The sequence below is a fragment of the Trichomonas vaginalis genome, chromosome VI (assembly GCF_026262505.1).
Source record: "Trichomonas vaginalis G3 chromosome VI, whole genome shotgun sequence".
Lineage (NCBI taxonomy): Eukaryota > Parabasalia > Trichomonadida > Trichomonadidae > Trichomonas > Trichomonas vaginalis.
In genome coordinates, this window is record NC_067208.1 from 16,867,546 (window position 1) to 16,891,550 (window position 24,005).

Here is a 24,005-nt window from a genome sequence, read left to right on the forward strand (position 1 = left end):
TGAACGTTTATTTTTAAAGCTTATAAATGAGTTCTTCATCAAGCTCTCGTGAACCTTCACCATCTATGAAACAAACTTTACCAAACGATTATGGAGCACCTATTGAATATTTCTTACGAGCTGCACAATGGCAAAGAGCAGTATCACCAAGGTTAGGTGTTCCACCAGCTCCTGTCAAAAATAGCATTTGGTCAAGTCCTTATATAAGATATGGTCTCCCACTAGGTTTGCTAGCTACAACAGGAGCAGTTATGATGTTGAAAAGAAATAAAGCAAATGTTGTAAATAATACTGAAGTAGCTGAAGTTAAACAAACTCCAACACCTTCGCCAAAACCAACGCCTTCACAAGCAAAACCTTCAATGACTCCTGAACCTATGGAAGTACAAACTCCTGTTCAAAAGTCAACTCCTAAACCGACTCCAACATTTAAACCAGAACCTACTCCTCAAATAAATCGTAAAACTCCTGCGTTTCCTTACTGAAAAAATAACGTTATTTTTATTTAATATTAAAATTTTTATTTGATTGAAATGACGACTAAAGTCACTGAAGCAATGAAACAAAAGTTTTTGGTAGAATACATTAAATCAGGAACTATTCCAGAAGGTTTTTACATTCATACTATGAAGGATGGTAGAGTTCAGTTTAGAAAGATAAAGAAACCATTAGATAAAGAAGGAATTTTGAGAAAGATTAAACTTCATGAGGACAACATTGCTGAACTTAAGAAGAAGTTAGAAGAGTTGGAGAAAGGAAGAGAGTTATAAAGCAATGAGTTCAACGGGGTGAAAAAACAGGTGAAAAAAGAGGTGAGATCTCACCACTTCACCTAAATTTAAATGGATGTTTTCATACGTGTGAGGGTGGTGATATCATTAATTTTTATTTTATTTTTTATTTTAATTTTATATAAATGACGAAAACTATTGAGATAACAAACTACAACGGTCATGAGTTCAAGAATTTATTCTTCGTTCCTCGTGAAAATACATTCTATCAGATACGAGGGAGAAAGGGTAAAGTTAGTTTGAGCGTTTATGACTACAAGCATAATGGAAAGTTTATACAAGCATATGATACAAACGGTAAGCGTGTTTCATTAGCTTTGTCAAAACTTACAGGTATAAACTATGACAGTGATTTTGACCTATATGAAGAAGAAAGTGAGTCAGAAGATTATGAGCTGTTATATGAAGCACAGCAATGGGAGGAGTTGCAATACTTTTGTAAGTGAGAACGTTTATTTTTACATTAGTGAGGTGAAGTGGTTGGCGGCTTTGTAAATATTTAAGGTTAAGTTAGTGTTGTCGTTTGTGTTGTAAAATATACGTTAACGGTTTTGTAAAGTGTCAAATTCACATATCAGGGGTAAGGAGGCGCGCAGTGCCTCCGTACCCATGATATGTATACTAACTATCTTTTTAAAATCACTTCCATCAATTGAACCGTTGAATGATGTATAACACTTAGGGCATAAAGCAACCATGTTATCACCTTGTTTCTCAATTGCTAAACCCAATAACTTCTTCTCATGTGCTTTTTCTTCAGCTTTATTCTTTAATTTAGGTTTAAATTTCTCATCAAAACAGAAGAAATCAAATGGTGCGAATTTGAAAATATTTTTATCATAAAATTGTTTATCGGTTACAATCGCTTGAAATGCTTGAGTGTTAGGAAGATTTGGATCGCCAGCGATTGCCCAATAAGATGAATCAGTATCACCTTCAATGAAATGAAAACGATTAACATTCATGCATTTATACATAAAATCATAAATGAAAACCAAATACCAGTATTTAGCATTATCTAAAGTGAAGAATGCCTCTTGTAAACATGTATCACATCTATAAAATCTATCTTTGAGCATCATTTGATATGTATCTTCACCTATTTCTCTTATGTTTTTAAACTTATTTGCCATACATTTGGGCTGAGTGTAAATGTCTTACAATTTTTAAAATTTTTAAATCTTGATTTATTCAAAAACGTAAGAATAAAAACCGTAAGAATCATACATTTTTTACTTCATATGTCAAAAAAAATGATACAAAATCGCTCAATATTGTATGAATTCTTACGTTTACAAAAAAAGTCACACAACCCGTCATATACTACTACTAATTAGTTGCATTTGTTTTTTGGCCAAAAATATGGGAAAATAAATTCTTTGTATATCATAGATTCTAAATGTGTGCTCATTTTTGATTTTTAATTTTACGTAAACTATTCAAAAAGGAACCTTAATAATCTGACATTCTCACTTTTTGAGAATCTACATGTAATAACAAATATAATTTTTTAGTAAAAAGAAGTAAAAATAATTGAAAGGAACTAGCTAATTTTTGCCATTTCTTCAGAAATTTGGGCACATGAGTTAATGGAAGTTTCGTACGGAGACAATACTAAATTATTGATCAAAAAGAAGGGGAATGCGTGCAAACGCTAACACATGAAACCTTGTGAGAGGAAAACTTCAAATCGCAAACCAAATTCAAAATTTATTCTTTATATCAACAGAAAGCAATGCTCCAATTAATAAGTTGCCATTCACTATTCCAAATAGACCGATTTCATTATAAATTCTTACGTTTATCTTAATAATGATTGCCCGAATTGTCAACAAACGCTCATTGCTGATGGGTTAGAGATTAAACCGTTATCGGCAAACTATTACATTATAACTACTACAATGCACCAGATTGCTCACCAGAAGATTTTATTTCAAGTTTGTTTTATGCTGCTGAAATAGATGTCAGTTCAGATGCTGGAGTTACACCACTTTTTATGATGAACGAATGGCTCTCAACTGCTTGTGCTCTTCAATTAGTCAAAGAGTATTAGATTGTTTACATGAAAGATCCAAGAGGTCTTAATAACATCCCAATAGATGTTAGAAATAGGCAGCAAAACCTGGATCCCGTAAAGAAAGAGAAGAAAACCAAGCAGAAACAAGATGATTAAAATGTTATTTATTGTTTGCTTTTTTATTTGGTTGTATTAATATTTATATCATTCAAACCATTCAATATTGCTAAATAATTATGGAAATTTGATCAACAGATTTCATTATAATTTCACATTATTAACATGATTAACTTGAAAATGATATTATAGTTGTATTAATACGGTATGTTATAATCCTTTTATTGTTAATGGTTTAAATAAAGAATTAATATTCATAATTAAATATTTATCATAGATTGAATTTAATAACTGCATTATGGCTTGATTGCAAAATCAAGCATGTATGTATGCAGAATTTATGAAATTCTTTAATCATATAAATTCGTTAATTTTATTTTTTGAGATTGAACAGCTATATATGAGTAATATGGTATATGTATACTCCATATTACTAATGTATACTCTGGTAGGCAAACCCAAATTTTAGCTAAAAGTGACAGGGGAAAAAAACGTTTAGTATTAAAAAAAAGACCGATGAGAGCTTCGTTCGAAATATAGAGGGAACTGAGAATGCGCAACCATTCTCAGGGAATATTGGATGCTATTCCCGTTCCCTCTGTATGGAAAATTGAGGTTTTCAAAGGAGTTAAAATAATATCAAATTTATACTAATTTACTTCAAAATACAAAAGTATTTGACAGCTAAAATTAGTTACTTTAGCAAGCCTATCAATACCCTTTTACGATTATTGCTACTTTTTCGAAATAAAAGTAAAAACAAATTTATACTAATTTACTTCAAAATACAAAAGTATTTGACAGCTAAAATTAGTTACTTTAGCAAGCCTATCAATACCCTTTTACGATTATTGCTACTTTTTCGAAATAAAAGTAAAAACAAATTTATACTAATTTACTTCAAAATACAAAAGTATTTGACAGCTAAAATTAGTTACTTTAGCAAGCCTATCAATACCCTTTTACGATTATTGCTACTTTTTCGAAATAAAAGTAAAAACAAATTTATACTAATTTACTTCAAAATACAAAAGTATTTGACAGCTAAAATTAGTTACTTTAGCAAGCCTATCAATACCCTTTTACGATTATTGCTACTTTTTCGAAATAAAAGTAAAAACAAATTTATACTAATTTACTTCAAAATACAAAAGTATTTGACAGCTAAAATTAGTTACTTTAGCAAGCCTATCAATACCCTTTTACGATTATTGCTACTTTTTCGAAATAAAAGTAAAAACAAATTTATACTAATTTACTTCAAAATACAAAAGTATTTGACAGCTAAAATTAGTTACTTTAGCAAGCCTATCAATACCCTTTTACGATTATTGCTACTTTTTTCGAATAAAATAAATTTATTATCAAAACCTTTTTTTTCTTAGTAAAAATAAACGAAATTTTTTACCTTATGAACTTTTTGATGGAAATATGCAAATTTAAAATAATAAAGAAAGCCGCGAGCGAAGCGATCGGCTTAGTTCGAAGATTTTGATTCAAATCTTTGCTGATCTGTAATTCGCGGAAGCCGCGAGCGAATCGAGCGGCTTAGGTCTAAGATTTTGATTCAAATCTTTGCTTATATTCCTTAAATTCTTTATGAAACTCGCAACAGTTCCATAAAAAATTTTAAATTCTAAACTGTCGAAATTACCGATCGGTAATCACACCCTTCACGGGTGTGTCACTTTTAACAGGCGTGTCACTTTTAGTTAAAATTACCCCTACTCTCTGTACTACCATCAACTCAGAATTAATAATTGCGGTTAATATGATGTATTGAGTAATATAAATTACTAATAGGATAGTAAATTTTGTTGGAAGAGTAAAATATCCTACAGAAAAAAATCAATGTAAGCTCTCAAAATTTTATTTGAAAAAATCAAATTCAAATGATCAGATGTTCGTCCAATAATTTACATAATGTTAATTGGAATTCAACAATTTATTATATTTCAACCCAAACAATTTTGAACAATTCAGAAATGTTAAAAGTTCAATTTTTATTCAGAATAATTCATGATTCTGCTACGATTTCATCGAGATGATGCATCATGGAATGAATACTATCCCCGAGTCAATAGTCCCACAATATATTCTAATCGTCAAACTCAGTTATCCGCAAATGGAAACATTTTTGTTACATTATCAACATTTTCACGAATTTCCAAAGCAATTGATATTGAAAGTGGAAATCTTCTTGTTACTGACTCGAAATTTACTTCATGTTCAGCTCTAAATGGAGGAGGAATCTACATAACTTCAAATTCTGGTATTTTTGTTCGTTTGAATTCAAATGATTGCAGCTGCTCGGGCAATGTTGCCTTTATTTACTCAAAGTCATCTAATTTCTTGGGAATTTCGAACTCAATTACACAAGCAAATGGAAATGGATTCAATGGAATATCAATTAACAATGGTAAGCAAAATTTGACGACAACCAATATTAGTAAGTCTTATCAATTGATTAATTCCGCTTATTTATTTAATCAATGTGATATATCTCATGGAAATATTTCTTTATGTACAATCATAGATAATGCAGCTACTCAAAGAGTTTCTTATTTGGGTTATCAGCAATATCGTATTAAATGCACAGTATATGCACGAAACAGTGGCTCAGATTGTATTATTTTTGAAAATTCAAATGCATATTTTCAAATTGAAAACAGTATAATTGTTGAAAACTCTGCACCATTATTTTCAAAAAGTCAAAGTGGAAATGGAGGACTAATATATAATTCATATTATAGCAATCCATCAATTTCAGATTATGGTTGCATCATATCAAATGAATTACATGAAACAAATACTACATCCATGTTCGCCAAGGAATTTTGTCAAGCTGCAATATTTAAACCCTCAACAATCGAAACTATTAACTTGGATGATGAGATAGACTTAACTATCAATACTTTGATGCTTTCATTCATTTATTGGACATGATTTTCTATTTCAAAGATAAATTATTCAATATACCAAAATAAGTGAATATCTTTTGCTTTGTGAATAAATACCATGTTTTGTTTCATATGCTTTTTCAAAAACATACAGACTCGCCTAATAAATACTGCTTAATATTCAGCAAGATAAAAAATGGAGAAGTAATTCAAACGAGCATTTGAGAATTAGTACTATGGGATGCAACACATTTGAAATGATGTAGAAAATGAGGATATATGGTTAAGATAGAGTCAAACTTGATGCAAATTCAGTTCGATCGGTAGAATGAATGATTTTCAGTAATATTTAAATAAAAGTAGCTCACAATACAAATGTAAGATCACAAAAATTTTTTGTTGAAATTTGAATTTTATCGAATTTGAATCCTTTACAACAATTTCGTACAGTTCATTTCATTTATTATGACAACATTAACGCAGGATATGCTTCCTGAATCATGTACATTACTTATTAAGTATTGCGATATGATTTGGTCCATCAATGAATCGAATTACAAAACAATTTTAGAAGCAATTTCAAATTGTATCGAAACAGACCTGCTCTCGATTGAGCAAATCCTACAAATTTCTGACTTCATTGCAGAGACAAGGCCGAATGATTTGAGATATGTCTTCAAAGTTTGCAAAAAACTTTTACAAAAAAATAATTTACAGAATGGATACTCATTATTCACTAGATCGCAGCATTTACGCGCATTACTTGTTAAAGAGAACCTCATTACCGGTTTCATACCCCCTCAATTCATTCCTAAAACCCAAGATGAAATTTTCGAAATCTTCCAACCACAGTCGTTCGAACATGCCATACTCTGGGATGACTTAGACCATCTCCAAAAACTCTGTCTCTACCCAGAGTTTGACTACAATATCTCTCTAAACGGAACTACTTTAATTGATATGTCAACAAAGTACGGATCCGTCACTTGCTTCCGTTATCTGCTCATGAACAATGCTCGAATCACAAATATTACCCTTGAAAACTCATTTATCGGTAACAATTACGAGATTGTTCATATTTGTGAAAGATCTCTTCCTATTACAGCGATTTGTATGATAAATGCTGTTCACAACTATCATAACGAGACAGTACAATACTTACAAACCAAATATAGGCTTGATTACACATGGTCTAATGCGTTTTATTCATGTAATTTACCATGTTTCTTCAACAAACTATTTTTAACAAATGACATCAATTCTGTTGATTCCCAAGGCAATAATGCATTGATGGTAAGTGTTAAAGCAGGTATTTGTCCTGTTGTTGAGTTTCTTTTGGACAACAACGCTATGATTGATAAAAAGAATGGACAAGGAAATACTCCTTTGATGTTGGCCGCTCAAAACAACCAAACAAAAGTCATTTCTCTTCTTTTGAAGAGAGGAAGCCAAATGGAGATGCAAGGATCGAATGGAAAAACTCCTTTGTTGCATGCAGCTTCTTGTGATAAACTAGAAAGTGTTGTTTTACTTCTGAAAAATGGTGCAAATATCGAAAGTAAAGATGGAAATGAAAGAACACCTTTGATTTACGCATCAATGAATGGAAAAACAGATATTGTGAATGTTCTACTTGATTTCGGAGCAAACACAGAAGCAAGGGATCATCAGATGTGGACATCTTTAATGATCGCTTCTCATTATAATCGCGTTGAAGTTGTCAAACTCCTTTTGGAAAGAAATGCTGATAAAGAAGCTGCTGATGTCCAAAATTTGACTTCAATTCTGATTGCAACTGAGAATAACAATGTTGATGTTGTTAAACTACTTGTTGACAAAGGTTGTAATATAGAGGCATGCGGATTCAATGGAATGACTGCTTTGTTGAGTGCAAATTCTAAAAACTATGTTAACATCATGAAAATTTTGCTGGAAAAGAATGCAAATATCGAACATCATGATGTTAATGGAAGAACTCCTTTGATTTACGCAGCTATGAATAATAATGTTGAAGCGTTTAAATTACTTATTGAATATAAGGCTGATATCAATGCTACAGATAATGATGGATTTAATTCATTGAATTACGCAACACAAAATAACTGTGAACAAATTTTGGAAATTCTTTCAGGACTTTCTAAATAAAAAGAAATTATTGTTTTTTGTTGAGAATCTGTTTTAAAGTTTTTTTTTCTTTTCTTTTCCTATATTGAAAATACCATCCTACTGTATATTTCCCTATATTTACATTCGTATCCATCAATGAAATGAGTCAACATTAACTGTACAACTATCAAGATTTTTTTCTAATATCGGATATTTCCGGTCACTGTATAAACTTTGTTGTTCTAATTTGGATTGTCTTATTATAATTTTTTGTGTATGTATTCTGATTTTTTCCAAAAATTATTGGAATATTTTTTTTATGATATAAAATTGAGTTTTTATTTAAATAAAAGCAATATTCAAACAAGATAATGTCTGTTTGTTATTTGAAAATAAATTAACTCTATTAAAATCCTTTTTCCAAATGAGATTTTTAGTTTAAACATGGATTTTAACTATTGTTAAATATAGAAATCTCAGAAATCCTATGTTGCAATTTTGGAAAGTTGTTTCAATTATTGAAAGGATTCTTATCTAATTTTTTTTTCCTGAATTTTCAAATCATACGGAAAATTTTCGAAATTTCAAAATTTACTTCATTTTTCATTATGCCAAACAGAGAATTCCCATGGAAGGTTAACACTTATGGCTGTTTCGAGGAGCCAGAAGAGGAGGAAGAGATCGATGAGATCGAAGATGATTCTATGGTGGTAATTTTACCAGAAGAAATTGCAGATCATATTATAGAGAGAACTCTCAATCCACATCCTTTTGCAAATTACATTTACGATAAATATGTTCATGCACAATCAGAAGGGCTTAAAATTTGTATCATGAATTTTATTCTCAAACTCTATTGTTCAGAAGAAAGAAGGAGAGATCCATCAAACAAAAGGTTCATGGAAAAACTCAGTGTACTCCGCCAAGCTGTCGCTCTCATTTTTTGGAGTCATTTGATGTGTGATGAGCAGAGAGGTTCTTATATCAGTGATTATCCTGACAAAAAGAAAGTATATCACTGGGCTGGAATGCTCGATGTTCTTGCAAGGGATTACGCATCAACACACCAGGAATCGCGTGAAGTTGTTCATGAACTATGCATGGCACGTAACAGGCTCAGGGATGAAGTCACACAGGGAATCTACCCAGATCTTGAATTTCCTATTCCATCTGTTGAAGAATTCAAAAACTATATGAACATTCAAGTTTGTTAGTGTTTACAAAAATTTACATGGTGATGAAAAGAAAGGAAATCCGGTTTATAATTTGGAATTATGCATTTTATTTGATAATGTTTTTTTTATTATTTAAAATGATTTTGATGTTTGAATTTTTTATATATTATTGAACGAAATGCGTAAGTTTTCATAGCTTAAATGCCTTTAAATCACTGTGTTATCCTATATTGAAGGTGAATTTCGCAAATACATGATTATTGATAATAGACGAATTACTGAAAACAGTAAGATCATTTTGGAAATATTAGTGTCAATATTTGTGTTGGAAATCTTGAATATCAATAAAACAACTTATAAATTCAAAATTATAATGATAAAATTACAAAAATTCTGCATTAATATATAATTTAAATAATAAAATATTTATTTACAAACTAGTTCTCTTCGAAGCTCTCTTAGGACCATACATTCTATTAATAATTCCTTCCAATGTGGAAGGTTGGACAGCTGTGTACTTCTCAGGGTGATTTGCAAATCCGGAATCATGCCATCTCATGTAAAAACTCTCAAATTTAGAGTGCGTCTTAGAAATTGCTTCATTCATGATTGGTTCCATCAATTTCGCATTCTTTAAGCAGTAAGAATTATGTTTCTGCTGTATTTCAAGCACTGCTTCTTTGAAATTCTTGAATTTCGACTTCAAAATCGATTTCTGTTGAGGAGTTAGTTTTTGGCCTTTTTTAACACCATCGAAAGCAGAATTATACGAGAGAATAGCGAAAGCTTTGTTCCATGTTTCATTCATGTATATCTTCTGGGCATCTTGGATGGTATTTTCTAACATATTTTTGAAATCTTGAGGAACAATGGCGCTAAACTCTGGTTTGCTCTCGATCGCGATGTACGCGTAGTGAGCATTATTCATAAGGAATAATTGTCTTAAGACAATATCTGTGTAATGCGTTGATTTTTCTCTGACATTTTTATCTAAAGCAGCAAGTACCTGTGGAACGTAATTCTCGAGTGATTGACTGATTACTTGGGAAAGGCCAAGTCTGTATTGCGTTAAACTAATCAAGAACAAGATTACATTCGAAACTAAAGCGCTAACTCCTCCACTCGCTGGAACACTGTTAGGATCATGATGTTCAACAGCTGACTTAAACTGTCCTAATATGCGTTCGATGTTAATATGGAATGAATGTGATAATTGAGCTAATTGAACCGCATATGTCGAAAAATCTTCTTCATTCACAAGAGATTCGAGTACTTCGACAATCGTGCCAACAAGATCGATCTCAAGCAATATATCAATATGAGCTTGGACGTTTGCTTGAAGGGCATCAATGATTTTGATAAACATCGCAAAACAGGGGGTGAAACTTGAATTAAATGGGGTCTGGTATTTATCTCCGAAAACAGCGAGTGCGAAAGCTCTTTCGCGCTTGTAAAAGAAACCAACTAGATTAGCTACTGTGTGAACAGGATGTTGATGTTTTTGATATGTAGGTAAATCTAAGACATTAAGAGGTCCTGGTAAAACAACACGCTTTTTGGCTTCGGCAACAATTGCTCCTAAGCTTTCTTCTATCGCTTTTATTCTTGCTTTGTTGTAAATTGAAATATGTTCTGTACATCGGATTTTGTCTAAGGCAAATGCCATTCTATTCATTTTCTTTAGAAGCTCCTCTGGTACAGGATAAATGGGATTCTCGTATTTCGAATCAGTAATGACGAATTTGCCATTTTCGAATGCAAAGTTCGTAATAAGAATAGCTGTGGCTGAGCGATTAGCCAAATCAGCAAAAAATGTTAAAACATTTGATTTTGCTGTATCAAGAAGTCTGCTTAAATTTTGTCTTTCTTGATATGCGTCTTCAAATTGAAATCTGTTCAAGTATGTACGCGATTCAATAGCAGTATTCATAGCATCCATGTAATTATCGAAATTTTCTTCAATATTTGTTTGTAATATTGGAGCTAAACGCTTAGAAGTATTGATTTGATCCTGAATTTCTTTGATATAGTTCTTGACTCTAACAATATTCTTATAAACATTCTGTTGCTGATTCATTTTGTTATATAATTCTGTTAAGCTGTTCTCTTGAGTTGCAAAATTTGAAATGAATTTCTGAATTGTTGATTCCAGATGGTTTAACTGCGAAGAAGTTGTTTCGTACGCCTTTTCAAGAATACGTAACTGTTCTTCTGGGTCGGCAATCCTTTTAGAATCATCCATCTGTTGTTTTTGATTTCAAAAAAAAAATGTGATTACATTCAAATTTTGAATAAGAAGTTTATTTTTTCTGATTTAAGGAAATTTAGATTGTAATAGCAAATACAAGATAGTTATATTTTCATTCAAAATTTGAATTGAGGGAGTAAAAGTTTGAGAGGAGAACTATAAACATTTTGCTCATCATTAGGAATCGATATGAACATTATGTATACAATTGAAATTGTTGATGATTCGAGAAATTTCGAGAGTTTTCGTTTTTTCTAAATGTAAAAATTGCAATGACAACCGAAGCGTTTCAATAAATTATGTTCTTTTAGGTAATGAAATTCAGGAAACATAAAATTTTTAATTTTTCTTTATCCTTATCGCAACATTCATTGACATTCTTGTTGGTTTTGTTCTTTTGAAGCATTCTTTGATTATATGGCTATTTCCTGAGTAGATGGCCGCATCTAAGCATTTATGAGTTATTTTAACCGGGTATTCCGAAATTAAGTACATAAAGATCTTTTCTGCGCCATTATATGCACATGATTCAAGTAGAAGTAGATTTTCGAACATTTGAGTGTATTGAACTCTGTCATAATGTAAGATTTTCGGATTTTTCTCGAGTTGGATGAGAAATTCATCGATGTTGTCGGCCTTGATAAGCTCTACAAACTTTGTTGTATCCATAGACTCTGGTGGAGTCTTTTCTCTCTCATGAAAGATTCTGAATTTCTCTCGCGTCAAAAAGCTTCTCATTCGCCTCATATCCACATAGTCCATCATTTGCATGTGTTCCATCATTTCCATCTCTTCTAGCATCTCTGGATCAGGAAAATCAAAATCTTCTGGATCTCCTCTTGGTCTGTACCTTCCCATTGGCATGTATCCCATATGTGACATCATTCCCATTGAAGGCCTCATTCCCATCTCTGGATATTCCATCGTCGACATTTCCATGTCAGGATCCATTTCCCCGGAGCGAATCCTTTCTTGTATATCTTCGTCAGTGATATCATCATCCATAAATCCTTTTTGTTTTATGTGATACTCCTTTTTAACCATTTCAGACAGTTGATGAGCCAAATCATTATTATAATATGGGTCTTTATATCTCATGCGGAGAACCATAAGTATTACTGAAGGTGATATATCGTATTTTGCTATTAAAGTTGTCTTGATCCTTTCGAAAAGCATTTTAACGTCATCTTTCGATAATTTTGCTTTAGGATTGAATATGTCATTGCAAAGCTCTATGTAGTCTTTGTACATCACCATGAACTCTTGAATTGCTTGCCTATCAAAACGTCTATTCGATTTCATATTGAAGAAATGATTTTCCATCAAATTTGAGAGAAATTTTTGGTTGTTTTCAAAATGATGTAATTACGTTTTCTACTTGAATTCAATGATTATGTCCGAAGTACATTAAGAGCTATTCTAAATTTTGTCAAGAAACTCCAAAATTTTTGAGATTGTTTTGAAATTGAAATCAAACAGCAATACTGTTATGATGTTTGATATGTGCTCGCTACATTATTGATGATTTTTTATATAAAATCGTACAAAACCGAATAAACGCATAAAATGAAAAATCCGTGAAACTATCTTTGAGAGTTATTGATACTAAAATTCATTGTTGGAGCTGATCTTTATTTCATTGCCAAACTTAAAAATAGGCAAATCCGATGATAGCGTCTGTTTTTTATTTTTGAGAGGATTTGTAAATTTTGTTTTGGTCCGTTCGATCCTTTCCAGGATAAATGTCGAGTCGTAACTTCTCTCGTACATTCAAGAAGCCAATGCGTCCTTACGAGAAGGAACGTATGCACAAGGAGCTTCAGGTCGTTGGTGAATACGGCCTCAAGAACAAGCGTGAAATCTGGCGTGTTTCATATACACTTTCTAAGATCCGCCACGCTGCTCGTGAGCTTCTTACACTTCCAGAGAATGATTCAAAGCGTATCTTCGAAGGTGCTGCTCTTCTTCGCCGCCTTACAAAGCTCGGTGTTCTCGATGAGTCCAAGCAAAAGCTCGATTATGTTCTTTCTCTCACAGTCAACGATCTTATGGATCGCCGTCTTCAAACACAAGTTCACAAGCGCGCTCTTGCAAATTCAGTTCACCACGCTCGTACTCTTGTTTCTCACCGCCACATCTCCGTTGAGAATCAGCTCGTCAACCAGCCAGCTTTCCTCGTTTGGAAAGAATCTGAAAAGAACATCAAATACGCTGATACATCTGTTATGACCACCGAGAAACTCGGCCGTAAGAAACGTATGCGGGCTCACGCACAAACAAAGAAGGCTGATGAAGAGTAAATAAATTATCTTTTATATATTTTCATTTATAAAATTGTATTCTCAAAGCCTACCAATTTGATGTACTATTACCTAGTTTAACTGAATGATTTTAATGTAAAATTATGATTTAAATCTCAAAAAAATTATGTTATTTAAATTTATTCCAAAATCATAAGAATAAACAAGTTCAAATTAGAAAGCGTATGATAGCAATTACATTTTGGTATTGAAGGAAGTACTAAATTGGGAAGCATTTGGAAAATTTTATCATCAGTATATTGGAGCCATAAATCAAGACTTGTAACAGCTTTATCTGTTTGGCAGCGAGGTCCTGGTATAGTGTAGTTAGTTTGATACATTTTATTAGCACCTATTGCATAATACCAATTAGAATTATTAACAATTCCGTCAATAAGGGTTTCATGAGTCGATGATAAAGCTAATCCGTTAAATGAATTAAATTTACCAATAGTGATATTACATTCAGGAGATATAGCTTCAATACTTACATCAGCAGATATATTAGAATAAAGAGGATTAGAACTTTGATTCAAATAGTCATACTCTGAAGAGAGTTCGTTTTCGAATCGAAACAGATAATTAAATGTAGAATTGACTTTAAAGTTATCATTAATATAACCCATAATGCTGAACATATGTTTTGTATTTATGAAATAAACTTGATAAAAAGCTTTTTCCTTATTTGAATCAAAAAGCTGACGAGTAGCTGTATCATGATGAAATATTTTTAGCCAATTCCTGCCGGATACATGGTCAATGTTGTATCCGTTGTATAGGCTTGTCCAATCCAGCTAACTCTTAAGTTTTATGAATAAGGTTAATTTTGAATTGAAATGTTTACATTGTTTTTTGAAATTGTCACTTTTCTTATTCTAAAAAAATGAGTGAAAGTGAAAAAACCTTTGATCGATCTATCTATGATTCATTAATCGTCAAATACAATGACTATATTGGCACAGTTAGATCCATTTTTCAACTTCAAACAAATGAAACAGCATCTTTATACAATTTAATTTCTCAAAATTTGATTCAGAAATATAAAGTACCGGGTTCATGCATACTTCAAATGGTAGCTCGTGCTCTTGAATATAATGATCGCTATATTATAGGTTATTGGGAATTATTTAAAAAGATATACTTAGAATTCAAACCAAGTCTTAATTTTCCTGGACTAAGTACTCGTATAAGATGTTTAATTGCAAAAGAATTAGGAATTATAACTAACATAAGCCCTTTCGAAATGAATTTTTCTCAAAAATCAGTTCAAGAAAATTTAAACGTATACAAAAGTGACAATATTTTATATTCGATTTATAAAAATGATTTTGAACTGTTCAAGCAATTTGCTAATGCAGATGGTTTTGATGCCAATCAAGTCATTGACGATAAAACTTTATTAGAATGGGCTTCTTATTACGGAACAATTGAAATTTTTAGATATCTTAGAAATTATGGAGCAGAATTAACTGAAAATTGTCAAGTCTATAGTTATATTGGTCGTAATAGCGTGATTATTAATGAAACAATGAATGGTATTAAACATAAAAGTAGCAAATGCATTGAAACAAGTATATGTTCTCATCAAATTGATTTTCCAATTTATTTTTACATGAATTTTGGTTACGAACTGCCGCTTGAAGAAGCAGCAATGTACTTCAATCTTCACTGCTTTTTAGCAATGTTTTGCGAATTGAAAGGTGCTGATTTTTGCTTAATTTGTTCGCCCTCGTTTGGAATCCCTTCTTTAATTGAAGATTTGTTAGAAAATTGCAAAGCATTTTCCGATTTCGGACATTTATTACTTCATGCGATGAATAACTGTCCTGAAGATGTTGTATTATATGTCTTGGATATCATTGTTGAAAAGGGATTTGATGTGAATTATATTGACGAGAATAATAAGAGTCCAATAATGATTGCAATAGGAAAAATCTTTAAGAGAGTTGTTAAGTCACTTATTGACAAAGGATGTGACATAAATAAGGAATATGAAAACAATATATCACCAATTATGTATGCTAAGATGCTAAATCTAAGAGACATTGTAGATATTCTTATAGATAGTGGTGCTGAAGATTAAAACTTATTAAATAATAGTTAATGCTGTGTTCAAAAAATCAAATATTTAAATGTTATTAGCTTTATATATAAATAGTGAGTTTTTTGCCTACTCAAATACTCTTTATTGTATTCCTTCGTATTTTCAGATCGAATTTTACAAAAAAAATGCCAAAAAGATTTCTGAATGAATTCCATATTTGATATACTCAAATTAAGGAAAACATAAAAAATATAATACAATATTGTTCGAATTTTAAGAAAATTAGTGAGTGATTTATGAAATCAAAATAAGATTTGTCCAAATTAGATGGAGAACATATATCAATCATCACGATATTATGTATTGATTTTATTTGCAACCATATCTCAACCCCATCGTTAGGAACCCTAAAATATCACAGATGATTTTCTGAAATCCTAAAAATATAAGTAAATTAGATACTTTATGTATACATGGCACGGCGGGCGCAAAAAGTGACAAAATAGAATACCTATGGTGGCAAAACAAAGGAAACATTTTTGTAAGGCAAACATTATATCAAATACCTTTACTTTGTAATAAGAAATATAATTATCACGAAATTACAAATAAATATTGTTTAATATAATTAATAGCAAAATTCTTTTTTATTATTTCCCTTAAGACCTTACTTATTAAGTATACGTATAACAAGCTTGTACTGCATGTATTAGTTAATAGAACAAAAGAAAATGAGCTCAAATGAAAAAAATTTTCATGCTATTTTGGAAATATGCATATTCGAAGTATGAGAGTTGTAAACACTGAGAATTTTAAGCTTTGGTTGATGATAGTCTTTAATTTTTCTTGAAGTAGTAAATTATTTGATATGAAAATTTAATGGCCAGCATAATCAATCTTGCGTTTCGTTTCTTGATTGAGAAACGATGATTGTGTGCTAATGAATTATTGCGTCTGACAGGTTATGATTATGGATACCTGAAATTAAGCTTTTATGGGAAACATCACCGAGCGCCATTTGGCGCCCCTAATGCTGTTTCTATCGGTATGATTAAGGAGCTTTCTTATGCACTTTCATCACTTGAACTTGAACGCTACAAGATATATGCCCCCCTCCCAATGGGAGGTGGGAGCAAAAATTGAAATGTTTACATTGATTTTTGAATACTTTACAAGCGCCCCTCCCAGTGGGCGCGGGCGCAAGTGATCGGGTCAAAAAAAACATAAAAATATTCAAAATTGCGATTTTAATAGATGTTTAAGAAGTAAATTTATTAATAACGATATTTCATAGTACAAAATGTGTTCAATCTCTTCGTAAATCATTCAAAAAAATCAAAAGAATTTCCAAAATTCAATTTTTTTAGTAAAATTTATATCTTTTTCTATCGTCTCCTCCCCACCAGTGGGAGCCACCGGAGGCGCGGGCGGCGCCGCTGGCGCCAAAAAAGTAGCGCCCATCGTGCCATGTATATAAAGACTTTATGACATGTTGCCGCGAAATCTCTAAGTTGACGAATCTGACAATTTTGGAGAAATTTTTGGCACCTTTTTTCATCGTTGTGAATAATTCTGATGTCGAACAAGGGTCCGCCTGTAATAGAAAGACCCCAACGTTCGTCACCTGTTCGCATTGTTGATAAGAATGGTTCTCCACATATGTCAGCTAATTTTTCACCACTCGCCTCTTTTCAAGCAGTATTTTCGAAGGCCACTCAAGCTGACAATGAGAATAACCCAAACGCGCTAACACCACGTCCACCAATTGTCCATTTCTTTGTTTGCGATCATGGAAATGCGAAAGTTAAAGCATTTGCGGATCAATTTATCGAATTACTTGTTGAGAACGGTATTCGTGTTTACCCAGAGCTATACTTGACGCATCAGCCTGGATATCAAGTCAGAGCTGTCTCATTTAACACAAACGCAGACTACTTCTTCCAAATACATTCGAAAACTGCTGGTCCAGGAAGAGTCAGACTATACATTGATGGCCAACCAAAAAGAATGTCAATACAAGAAGCTGTTGTCCACATTTGGTCAACATGGCGCTTAAAATGCGGTGCATTAAGCAAAGCAGAAGTTGACAGCCTTTCTACTGAGAGACTCATAACTCTCCTTGGTGTTTTCGCAGATATCAAGCCGGAAAACGTAAATATTGAGCCTCTTCAAGCAGAATTACGCCAATCAATCTTAAATAATCAATCTGTTTCTCCTGTTCTCACCAAACTTACCGAGTTTACAGAGATCCTGGAAACAGGTCGCCAGAAGGTTAATTCCATGAGAGTAATCAACTCAGAGTGGAAAAGTGAGCCTGGAACGGTTTTGAGCAGATGCCTTCCAACACAAGTCATTTCCGGCTTGTCCGTACCATTGAGAGAAGTTCTGCTCTCAATCATTGATCAAACTCTGAGAAAAGTGTCAACTTTGCAATCAATTGCACAAAAGTACGGTACAACAGAAGAAACCCGTATGAAATTGGAAGATGACAGTCCAGAGCTTGAAATCATTGATGATACTCCACAAACGCAAACAAATTGGAATTTGATGCTTGAAAGTACTGAAGATCACCACCAATCAATGCCATCACTCGGTGATCATGTTATTGGTAGTTCGGGATTTTTGGCCATGGCGCCAACCTCCATTCTCGACGATTTTTAAAGATAGTTGTAGTTTTATCCTTGATTTTTTTAATTTTATGACTGATTTTAGATTGATAATGAATAGGTAATTTGTTATGAAGTGATATTTATTATGAAAATCTGAAAAACTTCAATGATATATACGAAATTGATGAAAACGAACATAGATCGATTTTCATCTATGTACAATTATTTAAATTGGCAATCAAATAAAATTTTCTTTATTTTTGTTCAATTAACTACATAATTTTTGGAAAAATCAATATGAATGCGGTATTTAAATGTATTTCATATTAATTTCATTAGAATTCGTTTTACATTGCAATGAATTATAATTCCCACATGGATTAATCAATAAATAACCCCTTTGAAAAAAGATGGAAATGAAAAATTGCAAATAATTAATAATTAATGATATAAAAAGATGCTGGAATGTTTAGGTTATCACTTTTTAAATGCTATTGGCCAATCGATTATGATTTGAGGTTACAATTTTAATCGTTTTGTATTGAAAATTTGAAAGAAAATCTTATACTTCACAAATTTGTGGTTAAAATATAGTTCGTATTATCTTATATATGAATTACTCATTAAAATTTGAATGATATTAAATTTTATTCGCCATAACTTCTGAAATATCTAATGGATTAATGTTTATGTGATATATTCTCGACCCGGATAGATAATTAGAATTATCCATCAAAATTAAAGTAGTTACCAAAAAATTCAATGATGTTTGACGATCAAACTCTATTCAATTTTACTTTTTGAATTGATTTGTCAAAAATATGGCCGATTAAACGGCTGAAAATCCACACAGTTATATAAAAACAATAAGGAAGAATAGAACATTCAATTTTTGACGAACCTACTCTCAAAAATTGAGTCTAAAGAGGTTTATAGATTAATTTTTTTACTAATGAGTTTATATACCGATCTCGTTCAAGTAGGTGTAGCAATGCTTATTATGATAGCTATAGGATGGACTCTACAAAGACTTCATGTCTTTAAAGCTCAGGATTTTAAAAGTGCAAATAAGTTATGTTCCAAAGTTGGTTTGCCATTTCTGATGTTTGGTACATTTATTAAACAGACTATAAAAAATATATCATGGTGGCCTCTTCTAGTTACTGCCCTTGTAAATTGTTCACTGCATATCATATTATTATTGAGTATACTCGTATGGAGAAAGAAAGGATTGGAAAAGTATGTAACATTACAAATCAGTACTTGCTACGTTAACTTCATTGTTATTGGATTACCAATTTTCACTTCAATTTGGGGTGAAAACTCTGCACACATTGCTATTATATGTCCATTCTTCCATTACTTCTTCGTTGTTCCATTATACATGTTACTTTCAAACATCGTCAGAATCAAGAAAGAAAACGAACAGAAAGGCGCAGAAGATTTTGTTTATCACTTAACATTTCATGACATTGGCGTTGCTATTTGGAAATCTTGCAAAACCCCATTACTTGTTGGTGCTTTCTTAGGTTTGATTTGGTCTTGCACAACATTAAAGACACCAATATTTTTACTCCGTCTATCAAAGTACGTTGGTGATTTCGTCATTGTTTTCTCACTCCTTGGTATTGGTTCCTTCTTAGAGTCAAATTCAATCGTTGCCTGCGAAATCTCAACACTTCTCATATGTGTCGTAATGAGATTCATCATTTCTCCAATATTAGGTATTTCCTTTTGCCTTGCTTTCAAGATCAAAGGTGAATTGGGCAGACAGATTAGTATTTTGACAACAATGCCTCTTTCCACCATTGCTTTCATTCTTTCTTCTGCAACTGGTATCGGAATGGGTTCTACTTCAAGTGTTGTTTTCTGGACTGTTATTTTTGTAATTCCAGCAATTATCTTCTGGTTTTGGATCTTAAATACTTTCAAACTCTTCCAAACATCAGCTTAATTGTTTGTTAATGCTATATAGAATAAAACTGTTGTTATCTATCTTTAAATAAATCAAATATTTCGATTTCGATGGGAATATACCATAAAGATATCTTTATGATCCATCCTGGATAATTTTAATTGTTTTTAACACAATTGGATAAATTCAATAGATTTGAACAAATGTTTTGAAGTCTCTTCTTCAAAAACTTTTCAAAAAGAAGTAAAAAAAGGTAGTTAATTATAAAGATTCAATCAAAAGTTAGAATTGTTTAGAGACCAAGAACCTTCCAGGCTGTTTCCTTCTCGCCGATGAGTTCCTTCTCTGTGGCTTCGAGCTTGCCCTTAACACAATCGTTGAGTTCAAGGCCCTCGACAACGTGAACTTCACCATCCTTAGAAACTGTAACTGGGAAGGAGAAGATTATGCCCTGCTTGATGCCGTATGGCTCGTTGTCTGGGACTGGGATAGCCATGGAGACGAAGTCGCCTTCCTTTGTGCCGTAGAGCCAGTCGTGGACGCATGTGAGAGCAGCGTTAGCAGCGGAAGCAGCGGATGAGGCACCACGCATCTTGATGACAGCGCCACCACGTGTAGCGATCATCTGAGCGAACTCGCCCTCGAGGTACTCCTTTGGAAGCTTGTCAGCAACCTTGACTGTGCCTTCTGGGAGATCGACTGTAGCGTGTGTTGTATCTGGGACCTGGGTGTTAGAGTGGTTACCCCAAACGCAGACCTTGTGGATGTGTTCTGGTGTAACACCGAACTTGGCGGCGAGGGCACCAACCATTCTGTTGTGGTCAAGACGTGTCATAGCGCACCAGTTCTTCTTCTGGAGCTTTGGAGCTGAAGCCTGAGCGATGAGGCAGTTTGTGTTGGCTGGGTTGCCGACAACAAGAACCTTGACTGTTGGCTTAGCGTAGTCGTTGAGAGCCTTGCCCTGAACTGTGAAGATGCCACCGTTCTTGGCGAGGAGGTCAGAACGATCCATACCATCTTTACGTGGGAATGAGCCGACGAGGAAGGCAACATCAACATCCTTGAAGGCCTCTTCGACCTTGTCTGTCCAGACAATGCCAGCAACGTTAGGGAAGGCGCAGTCCTGAAGTTCCATGACGCAGCCCTCGAGAGCCTTCATGCCTGGTGTGATTTCGAGAAGGTGAAGAACAACCTTGCGGTCGCCGCAGAGATCACCCTTAGCGATTCTGAATGTAAGAGCGTAGCCGATTTGACCAGCAGCACCAGTGATGAGAATGTGGATTGGTTCCATCTCAATAAAAGTGAAGAGAAAAACAGTATTGAATCCAATTGTGGGCAGACTGGTCGGCGGATTTTAGAAAAATTTAATAGGAATAGTACGATAGCATCGGTAATATTATGGAGCAATATTATGGATTTTGCTAAAATATACAACAATCGACTTTTAGGAGGTTTTGAACACCGATTGACAAATATGAGGTGAATTCATACTTGACCACTTACCGCATTTTTTGTAACGATTATAATTGTTTTATGGGATTCTCCTTGCTTTATCAGTATTAAGTATTGGGATGACGAAATCAACAAAAATCCTTATATCCAATAGATTTCTCGATCTTCATTTTAACAACAATGATGGTATAAGCGCTTAATCAGTGCATAATTTTATTAGTTAATTTAAATTTTGGCAATTTTGATCGATGAATAGATATTTTGGAAAATCAGTAAATTTGATCAAGAAACGATTTGGGTTTGATGGCCCACAAACTGCGCATATATTCTCACTAATGTTTAAAGTAATTTCTATGAACCATTTCTACGATTTAGCAAGTACAGACTTAATAAAATTTAAAAATTATCTTCAATCGAAAGCAATGCTTGATTCACCGATATGATTAGAATGAGATAGTACTTTAATACCTAAAATTTAATCACTGTTTAGCAACTACGCAATTAATAAAATCAATCAATAATATCATCAAAATCCTCCGTGAGCATGCTTGAATTTGTAATTCTTTTACATATTAGTGTAGAATGCACGATGTAATCCATCGTTTTTTGAAATGCCATATCTGATCAAACTTCAAAAACTAAATCGAGTAACAAAAAAAGTCAAACTTTATTCAATAACTATATACCTTTCAATGATTACTGCTTATTAATTGCTCTATGAGCCATATAAGTTGCACCAAATAAGTTGAAATTGTGATCAATCTTCTGCGAGTAAACGCTTGTGTCCTTGATCCATTCTGGATGAGTTCCATCGAAGAATTCGAACTTCAATTTGTCTGTATTATCGACAATCATGTAGTCATTGTTAACTTGATTGAACAAAGCCATTACGATTGAGTCGCATTTCATTCCTACTGCAAGAGTTCTTGCAAGGCGAGAATAATAAATATAATGTTGAAGCATTGCTTGATATGCATGCTTATCTCCGGCTTTAGCCATATCTGAGATTGTAGCTGCTTCGACGTTTGATGAAGGAACCCAATATTTATGGAGAGATCTGATAGCTCTTGCAGAAGCGAAATCTTCGAAGCCTGGGCATGTAGCTCCATCGTAGTAATAGTCAGAAGTGTATTGGAATATCTTTTGTTCGTAGTCGTAATTCTCATGAGCTTTCATGATTGTTGGCATCTGAAGGAAGCCGAATTCGGTTGGTAAAACGTATGGTTTCTCCATGTATGGGTCCTTCAATATAAGAGCAGCGCCAAGACCCGAACCAAGAGCCATAACTGCTGTTCTTGTTTTTCCTACAACTTTCTCTCCTGGTCCCCAAAGCTTTCTGAAGTATTTATTGCAATCTCCATGGAGATCCATTGCATAAATACCATAAGCGCATGCTTCAAGATCGTTTAACAAGTAATGATTTTCCTTTGGATACATGCCTTCTGGGAAGAGAGCTGTTCTGATTGTACGAACTTCATCCGGAGGAGCCCAGTTACTTGGAATGATGTCATCACCTTTTCTAAGTCCTGCAATTGCAAAAGCAGATCCGAAACACTTCGCTTTTGGTACTGCTTTGTGAATAACTTCGTTTGCTTTATTGATTGCGTCAAGAAGCTGTTGAGCATTTCTTGCTTTTTGGTGAGGTATATCGATGATTTCGTTTGCATTTGAAGGATTTGAAACGCGAATTCTGATACCGGATGCGCCGACATCAGCACCAACGCAGTATCCGAGAACTCTGTTAAGTCCCCAGTTTTTCATTGGATTGAGCTTTGCTAAGTCAATCATCTCTGAAAAATAAATCTTCGATGTCACTTTTTATCGCATTGTAACTACTTTGGATAAGACAATTCGTAAATAAGGATACGATCGTGCTCCGAATTTAAGTACCAAAATGGTTTGGTATTGATAAAAGGTATCTAAGACACGAAAATGTTAAATGAAAAGAGTAAATGTAAAGATATTCTCGGTTCAAAAAGCCTTTTTATAAAGAATGCTTATATAAAAATGCCATATTTCAGCTTTATCTTTAAATATGAACTAACATTATACTTGAAATTAATGAAAAAGTTTGTGAGATTTTAAAAATATGTGTATATGAGCCAAATTTAGACTGTAAAAAATTATATTTTGAAATTCATTTTTTGATTTTTGAAGATTTTTTGGAAATTTTTAAAATATTATATATAATGAGATTTATTTTATATTAGGTTATGATTATATATTTCATTTAAAATTTGAAAAATATTAAATAATCATCAAAATTCAAATAAGATTTAAAGGAAAAACACATAATATATGTATTATAAGAAGATTACTAATATCACATAT

The 24,005-nt window shown here is 32.8% G+C and overlaps 14 protein-coding genes across 14 annotated transcripts, besides 2 other annotated features; 9 read left to right on the plus strand and 5 right to left on the minus strand.

Moving 5' to 3' along the window:
* Positions 1-1,418: part of a mobile genetic element that runs on past the window's edge.
* TVAGG3_0879160 (uncharacterized protein) lies at positions 27-485 on the plus strand (the record flags this gene model as incomplete). Its single annotated transcript, XM_001308009.1, has 1 exon — positions 27-485. One exon carries the CDS (start codon positions 27-29, stop codon positions 483-485), a length of 459 nt encoding a protein of 152 aa, XP_001308010.1.
* Positions 534-770, plus strand: TVAGG3_0879170 (uncharacterized protein; the record flags this gene model as incomplete). Its single annotated transcript, XM_001308010.1, has 1 exon — positions 534-770. One exon carries the CDS (start codon positions 534-536, stop codon positions 768-770), a length of 237 nt encoding a protein of 78 aa, XP_001308011.1.
* Positions 1,419-3,376: 1,958 nt separating the features above from the next.
* Positions 3,377-4,655: a mobile genetic element.
* A 246-nt stretch (positions 4,656-4,901) lies between these two features.
* TVAGG3_0879190 (uncharacterized protein) lies at positions 4,902-5,886 on the plus strand (the record flags this gene model as incomplete). Its single annotated transcript, XM_001308012.1, has 1 exon — positions 4,945-5,871. The coding sequence occupies one exon, from the start codon at positions 4,945-4,947 to the stop codon at positions 5,869-5,871; it is 927 nt and encodes a 308-aa protein (XP_001308013.1).
* A 388-nt stretch (positions 5,887-6,274) lies between these two features.
* On the plus strand, positions 6,275-8,097 carry TVAGG3_0879200 (spectrin binding; the record flags this gene model as incomplete). The annotated part of the gene is made up of 1 exon (XM_001308013.1): positions 6,291-7,970. One exon carries the CDS (start codon positions 6,291-6,293, stop codon positions 7,968-7,970), a length of 1,680 nt encoding a protein of 559 aa, XP_001308014.1.
* Positions 8,098-8,539: 442 nt separating this feature from the next.
* On the plus strand, positions 8,540-9,266 carry TVAGG3_0879210 (uncharacterized protein; the record flags this gene model as incomplete). The annotated part of the gene is made up of 1 exon (XM_001308014.2): positions 8,540-9,145. One exon carries the CDS (start codon positions 8,540-8,542, stop codon positions 9,143-9,145), a length of 606 nt encoding a protein of 201 aa, XP_001308015.1.
* Positions 9,267-9,520: 254 nt separating this feature from the next.
* Positions 9,521-11,360, minus strand: TVAGG3_0879220 (exocytosis; the record flags this gene model as incomplete). Its single annotated transcript, XM_001308015.1, has 1 exon — positions 9,537-11,348. One exon carries the CDS (start codon positions 11,346-11,348, stop codon positions 9,537-9,539), a length of 1,812 nt encoding a protein of 603 aa, XP_001308016.1.
* Positions 11,361-11,415: 55 nt separating this feature from the next.
* Positions 11,416-12,677, minus strand: TVAGG3_0879230 (protein of unknown function (DUF3447); the record flags this gene model as incomplete). Its single annotated transcript, XM_001308016.2, has 1 exon — positions 11,694-12,677. One exon carries the CDS (start codon positions 12,675-12,677, stop codon positions 11,694-11,696), a length of 984 nt encoding a protein of 327 aa, XP_001308017.1.
* Positions 12,678-13,078: 401 nt separating this feature from the next.
* Positions 13,079-13,726, plus strand: TVAGG3_0879240 (Chain J Uncharacterized Ribosomal Protein; the record flags this gene model as incomplete). Its single annotated transcript, XM_001308018.2, has 1 exon — positions 13,097-13,654. One exon carries the CDS (start codon positions 13,097-13,099, stop codon positions 13,652-13,654), a length of 558 nt encoding a protein of 185 aa, XP_001308019.2.
* A 42-nt stretch (positions 13,727-13,768) lies between these two features.
* Positions 13,769-14,496, minus strand: TVAGG3_0879250 (uncharacterized protein; the record flags this gene model as incomplete). Its single annotated transcript, XM_001308019.1, has 1 exon — positions 13,795-14,292. The coding sequence occupies one exon, from the start codon at positions 14,290-14,292 to the stop codon at positions 13,795-13,797; it is 498 nt and encodes a 165-aa protein (XP_001308020.1).
* Positions 14,497-14,550: 54 nt separating this feature from the next.
* Positions 14,551-15,868, plus strand: TVAGG3_0879260 (Ankyrin repeat family; the record flags this gene model as incomplete). Its single annotated transcript, XM_001308020.1, has 1 exon — positions 15,267-15,737. The coding sequence occupies one exon, from the start codon at positions 15,267-15,269 to the stop codon at positions 15,735-15,737; it is 471 nt and encodes a 156-aa protein (XP_001308021.1).
* A 1,285-nt stretch (positions 15,869-17,153) lies between these two features.
* Positions 17,154-18,447, plus strand: TVAGG3_0879270 (uncharacterized protein; the record flags this gene model as incomplete). The annotated part of the gene is made up of 1 exon (XM_001308021.1): positions 17,274-18,359. The coding sequence occupies one exon, from the start codon at positions 17,274-17,276 to the stop codon at positions 18,357-18,359; it is 1,086 nt and encodes a 361-aa protein (XP_001308022.1).
* An 800-nt stretch (positions 18,448-19,247) lies between these two features.
* On the plus strand, positions 19,248-20,326 carry TVAGG3_0879280 (intracellular auxin transport; the record flags this gene model as incomplete). The annotated part of the gene is made up of 1 exon (XM_001308022.1): positions 19,260-20,261. One exon carries the CDS (start codon positions 19,260-19,262, stop codon positions 20,259-20,261), a length of 1,002 nt encoding a protein of 333 aa, XP_001308023.1.
* A 152-nt stretch (positions 20,327-20,478) lies between these two features.
* Positions 20,479-21,525, minus strand: TVAGG3_0879290 (cytosolic malate dehydrogenase; the record flags this gene model as incomplete). The annotated part of the gene is made up of 1 exon (XM_001308023.2): positions 20,515-21,513. The coding sequence occupies one exon, from the start codon at positions 21,511-21,513 to the stop codon at positions 20,515-20,517; it is 999 nt and encodes a 332-aa protein (XP_001308024.1).
* An 814-nt stretch (positions 21,526-22,339) lies between these two features.
* Positions 22,340-23,473, minus strand: TVAGG3_0879300 (glucokinase family; the record flags this gene model as incomplete). The annotated part of the gene is made up of 1 exon (XM_001308024.1): positions 22,371-23,462. The coding sequence occupies one exon, from the start codon at positions 23,460-23,462 to the stop codon at positions 22,371-22,373; it is 1,092 nt and encodes a 363-aa protein (XP_001308025.1).
* Positions 23,474-24,005: the final 532 nt, after the last annotated feature.